The sequence below is a fragment of the Epinephelus moara genome, chromosome 15 (assembly GCF_006386435.1).
Source record: "Epinephelus moara isolate mb chromosome 15, YSFRI_EMoa_1.0, whole genome shotgun sequence".
NCBI classification, from domain to species: Eukaryota; Metazoa; Chordata; class Actinopteri; order Perciformes; family Serranidae; genus Epinephelus; species Epinephelus moara.
The window spans coordinates 10638220-10647929 of record NC_065520.1 but is presented as its reverse complement, the minus strand read 5'-3'; the positions used below and the strand labels follow the sequence as shown (position 1 = coordinate 10647929).

The window sequence follows — 9710 nt, the reverse complement described above, 5'->3', positions numbered from 1 at the left end:
AAAAAAGCCAAAAAACAAACAAAAAACCAATGCAAACTCTGACCTGTCACAATCTGCTCATGGCTAACACTACAGTTAAAGGTTGTGCAGATAGAGGTAAATTAACTCTGATAAATGTGCCGGTAACTTGCTGAAAATGTCAATTAAATGTCAACAACCTTGGAAAAATCTCTGCATAAATATATGAATTTATTTCAGTCAGTTTCTTCATTGCTCCATAAATTTGAAGCTTCATTAAATGTTTTTAAGTTGTTGGTTTTTTCTGATCCACTCATGGGCAGTAGAAGCATGCTAAACACAATACTGACATGTCATCCATTACTATTAAGTTGACATGGCAAACTTGTTAGCAAACACTTGCTTATTTACACATCCAGCAGATGTGGAGCGACATTAGCATTCACTTGGAGTCACGTTTCTGACCACCTGGAAAATCTGGAAAGTCTAGCGTTCACTCTCTTTTTAGTTTTGATTTGCTCTCCAGCCACTCCTGAGGGAAATATCTGGCTCTTAAGCTGCTAAATGTTCCACTGTATATATGGACAAAATTAAAGCTAACCCTACCTGTAGCCCTAATTTCTTACTCATTTCTTTCCCACACCAAAATCTGAATCTGAGCGCCCACCACAGCTGCAATCAGTTGATAGTAAGTGGTACAGGTATACTTGACAATCAACTTAAAGAACCTGCAAATCCACACTGCTGTTTCCCGTTATTACATCTGATTAGAGCGCTGCTTTCATTAGCCTGCTGAAATTGCCCTGAAACAATGTAATTGCCCACACGCTGCCCGGAAAACGGATGTGAAGTGGTTCTGACGTGGGTAATGAATAAATATTGATCAGCGCAATCAGAAACTGTAAATTACGCCGCAATTTGTTGTGATACTGTACGAAATACAGTGATAACACACGGCTAGAATAATGACTCCTACGTGTTCCAAACGAGCAGTTAGCAAACTCGCCTTGCAACCATGCAACATTTTCATTATAATTTCTAACACCATGAAGAAAAAGGTTCGGAGGTAAATGAGCAGCAGCCGGTGAGACAGGGAAAACAAAGGAGGATAAATTGTTTAAAGCAAGAGGGAAGTCCTGAAAGCTTTCTGACCTGGATCCAAGTTAATTTGCCAAGTCATACTCTGAGTTGATTAAAGCGACCTTTCCCAGTGGTGTGGTGCTCACAACTTCATAATTACTCTGTCTGGAATTGATCAGACACTCTATTACTAAAACAAAAGAAGGGGAGGAGAGAGATGTCTAAGCTCTCATTGTTTTCACTGAAGGGCTGCTCTTTTGGTCCATGTCCCAGACTGACTGAACACAGGCTAATTGGTCTTTTTATTATTTTATTTTTCCTCATCGCTGGCTAACACTGTGTTTGGAAGCTTGACTTTTAAGGTGTGTCTGCAAGTGTGTGTGACTTGAATTTTCAGAGTACACACTGACTTCTACTGCCCTGAATCTGATATCAAACTTGCCGATTCTCATTCATGCACATACCTATACGTCACTGCTTGTCAACGGGACAAATTGTGTGTGGGAGTCGATGGCATCAAGACAGACCATCAGTTTTCATTAAGAATTATTTGGAGAGCTTCCAGGTGATTGTCACAGGCATTTAAAGCGACCTGATGGTTTGTTTTGACTCAATTTTGAAGTGTGAAATTGAGCCTCTTCATGGTAATCTGCAGTACCAAAAAAAATCCACACGGGGGTGCTGCTCCACTATAATTTCCAGGGGCTGACAGTAAACAATACAGTATATTGGCCTGCTAATTAGTTGTATCAGCTGCTATAGATTGCTTTTAACCTTAGATCTATAGAAACCTGGCAAAGAGCCTCAAGTGGTGCAGAGTGGGCAAAGTGTCCAGGGATGCTCAGGGTGATTAACATCCTGCCCTGAGAGTCAAAGGGAAGTCAATATGCATATGGAAAGTACCCCAGTTACCTCTCTGTCAAACTGGTATAGAATACTGCCATATGAAAGTAACAAGCATTGTACTAAGGGATTTCCATTTCATGTTGCTGCATACTTTCACTCCACTACATTTCTGTGGTGAATTATGGGTAATGATGCATTACATCTTACAGGTACACAAGTATCACCATCAAAATGTGCTCAAAGTCTCAAAAGGATTCACCATACAATATTCTGGTGGAGGACCTCCAGACCCCACATTTTATAGGCATCCCTCAAATGTTGAAATGAAACCTATGCTCTTGATATCCTGAATATGAAATACTAATCTGTAATATATATACTATACCTATCAGGTAAATGTAGAGACACAAAAGTACATTGTTCCTCTAAAATTAAAGTAAAGTACACGTACCTCACCATTGTACTTGTAGATGCAGGTGTACAACCACAGATGTTTTAGTTAGACTTACAGTATTAGATTTTCTTTAAATTACCCTTTTGTCATTGAACTTACATTATTTTATTAGTACTTTTATTACCTTGTAGCATTTAATACTCCATATAAGAAAGGGTCGCAATCACCTACATAACATAAGGGAGGCCATTTTCAGTCCACATTGTCTTGGTGGAATTCCCCCACAAGAACTTTTCAGAAACTCAACAGCTAAAGTGACCATTTAAAAACATTTTGAAACAACAATCTAGTTCAGGGGGGCTCAAAGATTCAATCACTGGGTGCCATTTTAGACAGCCAGTGTATGATTGAGGGCCGTGCAGGAAATATGAACATACATGACCTTTTTATGACATACTAACACTTGCAAAAACCACAGCAATCGACAACGATACCGCCTACATGACACAAATAATACATTCTAGCATGCAACTAACGATTATTTTCATTGTCGACTAATCCGACTAATCATTTTATCGAAAAATGTGTTAAAATGTTGAAAAATGTCGGTCTGTCTCTCTCAAACCTCAAAATTATGTCATCTAATGTCTTGTTTCGTACTCACGCCAAAGGGTTTTAGTTCACCGTCATGGGAGAGTGTGTAAAGCTGCCAATATTTGAATGTAAGAAGCTGCAGTAAGAGTATTTTGGGGTACTTTTATAGTACTTTTCTATGAAAAATGACTCACACCGATTATTTGACTACTGAAATAGTCATTGATGATTTTAATAGTCCATTAGTCAAGTAATCGTTGCAGCCATATTTGGAAGTAATGAAACAGAGTCAATACAGTGTTTAATATTGATTGTATGGCAGTATTGAGAGTATGGCAAGTCCACTTGGACAAACCACACAGAATTGCAGGGGGCGGCAGTAGCTCAGTCCATAGGGACTTGGGTTGGGAANATTTTAATAGTCCATTAGTCAAGTAATCGTTGCAGCCATATTTGGAAGTAATGAAACAGAGTCAATACAGTGTTTAATATTGATTGTACCCACAGCAGTGGAGCAATATCTTCTGCTAGAGTACGGCAAGTCCACTTGGACAAACCACACAGAATTGCAGTACACCATGACAGTAGAAACAGTAGTAGGTTTATTTATGATTATGATCACATCTGCTAACCATAGCATTGATTTTTTTTTTCTTTATAGTTTTATCAATATCTAATATATTTGGTGAGCGGGCATTTTGATTATAGGCTCTGAATATTGGTGAAAATTTAAAAGTCAAATTAAATGTTTAGATTTTATAAATGGTTAATATTTTTTCAGCCTGTGTGAACTACCCCACAAACATGAATTACTGTGCCAATTGAATATCAGTAAAGTCTATGTAAAGAGCTGCTTCCAAAATGGGTCGCTGGCGATAAGAGCCCGTGGCCCTCAGGAGGGCGGCCCTCATACTTCCCCAGCAGTTGACCAGCAGTGTTTGGCCCCGGCAGTATAATTGATAAGACTGGGTGTGAATGGCTGCTCTCGAGCAGCCAATGGCTGAACACCGGATGCGAGATATCCGCTGCAACAACAAGCGCTCTGTTCCCCCTTCAGCTTGACGCCATTTACAGCCCAAATCCCGACCTCCTCTCCGGAAAGAGCAAAAAAAAAAAAAAAAAAAACACACACACACATACACACACACACACGAGAAAAGTAGTTGCAAACGCTCAGAGCCTTTGCTGAGAAAACACAACGAATTAAAACTACTAGCGAGCTGGAGTTTGTCGCTCCTTTCTCCTGCTTTTTGTCCTCGTGCAAGAAAAGTGAAGCGAAGTTTAACGGCGGCGGGGACTGATTGAAGTTTTCGCCTCGTGCTCTTGCGCAAAACATGGGATTTACGTCTTAGCGCTGCCTTTAACCGAAATGCGCTCCGGCTGGAAACTTTCTCAATGGATTTTACCGACGGCTTCCCAGACTGAGGCGGTGATATTTGGAATAAACTCTCTGCCACATTGGATTTATTTCACCTAAACGGGGGCTAAAGCGTCGAAAGCACGGTAAGTGTGGCTCCTGGTAAAACACATTTCTTGGCTGAAGTCATAAACATGCTGAAAAGTTGTTTTACATAGGTCTTTGCAGCTGTCCTCCTCTTCCTTACACTTATATATGCTTTACTTATCATGTTATGGTTGCAACAGAAGGGCTGTCTCACTTTAACAGACTTTAACTTTATTATTTATGGCTATTTTTGATTAAAATTCTAATGTCTTGCATGTAAAATTAGTTGAGTAATGTCAAATTAATTGCTAGTCTCACTGCTTTATTAGGAATTAGTCATGTCCAAGTTGGCACATGTGTGTATTCATACACTTTCTTCCCTCCCATGTAAACAACATATCTCCTGCACCTCCATGATACTGTCTATCTCTTGCATCCATCAGTATTTGCAGTATTTAATGTGCCACACACAGTGGAAAACACTGCTTTATCAGATGTGTATCAGAAACACTATGACTCACTGGATTTCTATATTTAACTCACACTGAGCTTTGTCAGTTTTTGTGCATGAAAACCCTTTTCAAATCTCAACCCTGTCATTTTTTTTTAAGAGCCGATGCCATCAGTTTGCTCCACTTCCGTCAGCCCCCACACTTCACCCACCCACTGTGGCCAACATGGCTCGCACACAGGGCCCCCGTAAGTGGACGAGGGGCCGCACGTCCCCCCACCTCGCAGGTTAAAATCTGAGTGTGCCTGCGAGCCCCCTTCATTTGGAGCAAAAAAGGGCTCATAAATCCTAAAGAACCCTCATGCATGCTCACAGAGAGCAGTGCTTCACTCCCACCCCCACCAACACCACCCCTCGAACACATCACTCACACTTTACATGGACTCTTTCATGCGCCAAACTTTTTTTATCTTGTCACTCATCTTCTTTTCAAGAGTGTCACAATGTAAAATGCGTTAGAATGGGGAAGGTTGCTGCGGGCCATTTGTCATGCAACAAACAAAAGCCCTTCCTGTATTGTCATTGAAACGGGGGGAACCTCACAACCCCAAAGATGGCATGTGAAAGCTAATTACCACAAGGAAGGAGAATTAAGGCCACTACTGTCAGTTTCTTTACTTTGGTGCGATCCGTTGGGGAAAACAAGGCTGTGCATTTGAATATGTTAGCATATTGCCCTGTCACTCTGCATTTATCTCATACGATGAATCAGTGAGATTATAGCTGATCTGTGACTGCCTACAGACAAGTAGTCAGAATTTCTGTTCAAGGTTCGAATCTTAAAAACATACAGAGGGCCACAAAAAGTTGAACAAAATGCCATTTAGTTCCCGTGCACTCTCAGACGTAGCTTTAACTTTCCATGTCTGTGTTATCTGTTTGGCCCATATCAGACTAAAGTAAAGTACCCTACTTTCCTCAGCCCCAACAGAAAAAACGTGAACTTTGATCATCACCATACGCAGCCTCTGACAATGGAAATATTGATTCCCATAGATTATATATTAGACTGGGATATTTATTGTGCTGTTTGACACATTGTAATTACATAAGAAGTATATGCATGTGTCCAATAATGATTCAGATGTCAGGTTTTTGTCTAAATTATGGCTGCAGCTAACGAATTATTGATTAATCGGCCAATTATTTTCATGAGAAATTGATTAATCTTTTACTCTATTAAATGTCACAGTTGTGAAAAGTGCTCATCACAGTCCCTCAGCGCCTGAAGTGGCCTCTTGAGATTGCTTCTTTTATCCAACCAATATTCCAAAAGACTCTTTTGCTTGACAAATGACTGAAATGACTGACAATTAAAAAGGTCAGAAGTTGGTTTGCTTTCAGTCTACGTATCAATTTCTCAAATAATTGTTGCAGCTCAAGTCTGAATATTATACTGTTTGTCAATTTAGTGTCATGTATGACAAAATAAAAGCTACAAAATCTCACATTTGAGGAGCTGGGGCAAGCAAAAGTTTGACACTGTTGCTTTAAATATGACTAAAGTGCTTATTTGATTATCAGAAAAGTTGCAGATTAACTTTCCCTTCATTGATTTATGAATTGGCTAATTTTTGTAGCTCTTATTGGATTTTTTTGTTGGGTTGGAAGTCATAGAAAATGTCTTTCACAGTGTCCCAAACACTGAGTTGACACACTCAGTTGAACGAGAGCCAAAACTTGAAGATATAAGGCTTTATATCACAAGGCTGAAAGGATCAGGATGTAAAAATATTTAGTCGAACCAGTGAATTTTGGGTCGTTAATTAATAATCAGAATAGTTGAAGATTCATTTTCTGATTTCGAAAGTATTTTGGTGGCATTTTGAGCCTCTGTTGCAGACAGTGGAGAGACAACAGGAAGTGGGAGAGAGATGAATCAAAGTCAGTCGGACTCAAATCGCAGACTTTGCAGTTCATGATTGATGTCTTACAATAGTGACCTATGGATAAACTGTCTGTCAGTTGACTCAGTGATTTATCATTTTCTCGAGAAGATCATCATCGACCATTTCTCTCTTTTTCTGAGCAAATGTGCTGATTTGTTTCTCTTGGTCAGGTTAGTCAGTGCTGTGTCAGGGGTGTGGGGAAACAGGAAGTTCTCATCAACTTCTGACAGGGAAGCTTTAAAATTCAATAAAGCTATCAGTCTGTTAACATGACGCCTTGAATCAGCTTGTTATCATGTATGTTATGTATAGTAGTCACAGACATAGGTGTAGTTCCATAGACCCACTCTCAGGGTGAAGCAGGTCTGATTCTAAAAGCCCAACCACCCCTCACTACTGGCTCTAAACATTACATCACCCATGTAATCAAACCTGTCCATCTCTCTGTGATGTGTTTGTTAGCCCTAATTTCCATAGCATGCTTGTACAGATGTCCGTTATGATTTGCATGGCTTAGTTTGCATGGCTTGTCACAGCCAGGTATAAACGGTCTCTTTCTGTTCCAGGACTTCAGATGTGTCCCATGCCAGCCAGAGCGGCCCTTCAGTCCCGAGATGGATTCCACAAGTCAGAACGACAGCGATGGGGGAGGAGGACGCCGCGGGTGGTCGCCGTCACCGACCGGCTCGCCGGGCACGCGGCATGACGAAGGGAGACCGCAACCAAGGCCTCCGCAAACCCAGGACGGTCCGCCAGATCCTGGGTTGACCGTCGGGCAGCCGCCCCACACTCTGGCAGTGCTATCTCTGGATCAGATCCAGATAAGTGGGAGTAGTAATGAGTACACAGACGGGCCCACAGTCGCCCAAAGGTCTCCAGCCTCTCAGCAGAAGAGTGACTTGGTTACATCACCAGGTTTAAGGACCAGTGGGCAGCAGGAGACTCGGGAAGAGGGGCCTAATAATCTCCGTAACCTGCATTCATTGACTCAGTATGGAAACACAAATACTTCCATCACCTCCAGGGAGGGCGTGCTGCGGTCCTCCAGTGCGGAGGACTCCCAGAGTAGCATCAGGACCAGCGTGGGGAGCACCTCCTCAGGCCAGAGACTCCTCAGCAGCCCAGCAGGCAGCAACCAGATAATCAGAACCCAGCCCAAACGTGCAGAGCTAAACTCAGAGGAGCTGAAACCCCTGAACAATGAGCCCAGGGCTGTGTTGGCTGTGCCGGGCAGCGGAACATATAAAAAGAATGGTATACACACCAGCGAGTGTGAGGACTGTGGTCGTTGCAGTTGCCCAGAGTGCAGTCGCCCACGGGTGCTTCCTTCCTGCTGGATGTGTGGGCGTCGCTGCGTGTGCTCGGCGCAGAGCGCGGTGGAGTACGGCACCTGCGTCTGCTGCGTCAAGGGGCTTTTCTACCACTGCTCCAGCGACGACGAGGACACATGTGCAGACAAGCCCTTCTCATGCTCACAGTCGCACTGCTGCGTCCGCTGGACCACCGTGTCGCTCCTCTCCCTGCTCTTCCCCTGCCTCCTGTGCTACCTCCCGGCTAAAGGATGTGTCGCTGTGTGCCAGAGCTGCTATGACCGAGTCAAACGACCCGGCTGTCGGTGCAAGAACACAAACCCAATCCACTGTGAGGATGTTGGCAAGCCAACGTAGACAAGCTGGTGGTGTATGTTCGAACGCAGAAGGATGGAGAGACTCCATGTTGACTGAACTGATAGATGGCCCTGTAGTTGTGTAGTTGAAAGGTTTGATTAGAGAGCTAATGAGTTTTTGTGTTTTCCATCTTGATCTTCATGCCTACCAGATCTGGGCAGAGACATTTTGCTTTCAATTTTTAAGGCTGGTTGACAAAAAAGGTTACTACAAAAGGCACTGGAGGTGCGTCCACTCACCCTAGCATCAGGAGTTTCACTTGAAAGGTAAACCAAAATAAGCGCTCCACATGTTAAAAGGTATGAAGACATATTCAACTACTGTTTTGTCCTGAAAATTCTTCCCTCAAGTGCCCAGATGTCGTGTTGTTGCTATGAGAGTCCAAATGGATAGCCTTTTTGTTTTTTAACATTTAATACAACTTATATGCTAAGAACAGACTCCTATTACTAACTGTATGTAAAGTAGTAAATGCAAAGGGTATGTACATTAGAAAATGAGTTTGACAGATGTTTTATTTTTGTACATATAATAATACTTCAACTGTGAAAAGTTTTCTGCCACACCAGAGGCACCTTGATAAATCCACATTTATATGAATCAGTAAACGTCATTCATACAATGTTTTGTACATTCACTGGAATGTATATCAATCATTTTATGTAATTTACAAAGGAAAAATCTTATCCCTTCTACTTGTAAATTGTACAGTGACCTTATATGAAAAATTTATTTTCTAATTCCGACATTGCTTAGTGTAAAGTTAAAAGTATATATTTATTTGAAGGTTTATTATTTTATAATGAAAAATATTTATTTTGAGAAAGCATTGTTAATGTGTCACCTGTTATGGGGCTACTTTGTGGTCACTGCAGATTTTCGAGGTGACCCGTAGGAGTGTCAAAGCTGGATGAATAGTTCACTATGAATTAGAAGACAAATATATTAACGTTTGAAATTAAACAACCTTGAAGTCTGACGGAGTATTTTTCCTGTTTTTATTTCACATGTGTATTCTTTAAAACATGTCCATGAAGTCATGAGAGCTATGGCAGACATTTGAACACGTGGGAATGCAGGGCTGTAGACATAATATATACCTGGGGGGGACACATCCCTCCCCCATGATTTAAATTATATTTAAACGTTTCCACCAATGTATTGATGAAAAATATAGGCTAATATAAACTTAAGAAATTGCCTGTATTACTCAAGTTTTTCATTTTTTTTTTCTCATTCCAAGCCCCCCCTTTAGGCAGATTTGGTCCTCCCCACTATTGACTCCATGGCTACGGCCCTGTAGACGTGCCAGCTTTGTCTTGAGACC

General features: G+C 41.6%; 1 protein-coding gene across 1 annotated transcript; it reads left to right on the top strand.

Moving 5' to 3' along the window:
• The first annotated feature begins 3949 nt into the window (after positions 1-3949).
• spry2 (sprouty RTK signaling antagonist 2) lies at positions 3950-9359 on the top strand. The gene is made up of 2 exons (XM_050063636.1): positions 3950-4375; positions 7283-9359. The coding sequence occupies exon 2, from the start codon at positions 7331-7333 to the stop codon at positions 8381-8383; it is 1053 nt and encodes a 350-aa protein (XP_049919593.1). The 5' UTR covers positions 3950-4375; positions 7283-7330; the 3' UTR covers positions 8384-9359.
• Positions 9360-9710: the final 351 nt, after the last annotated feature.

Bases quoted from the DNA above. Each gene is read 5' to 3' on its own strand.
- spry2 (XM_050063636.1), top strand. From the start codon at position 7,331: ATGGATTCCACAAGTCAGAACGACAGCGATGGGGGAGGAGGACGCCGC.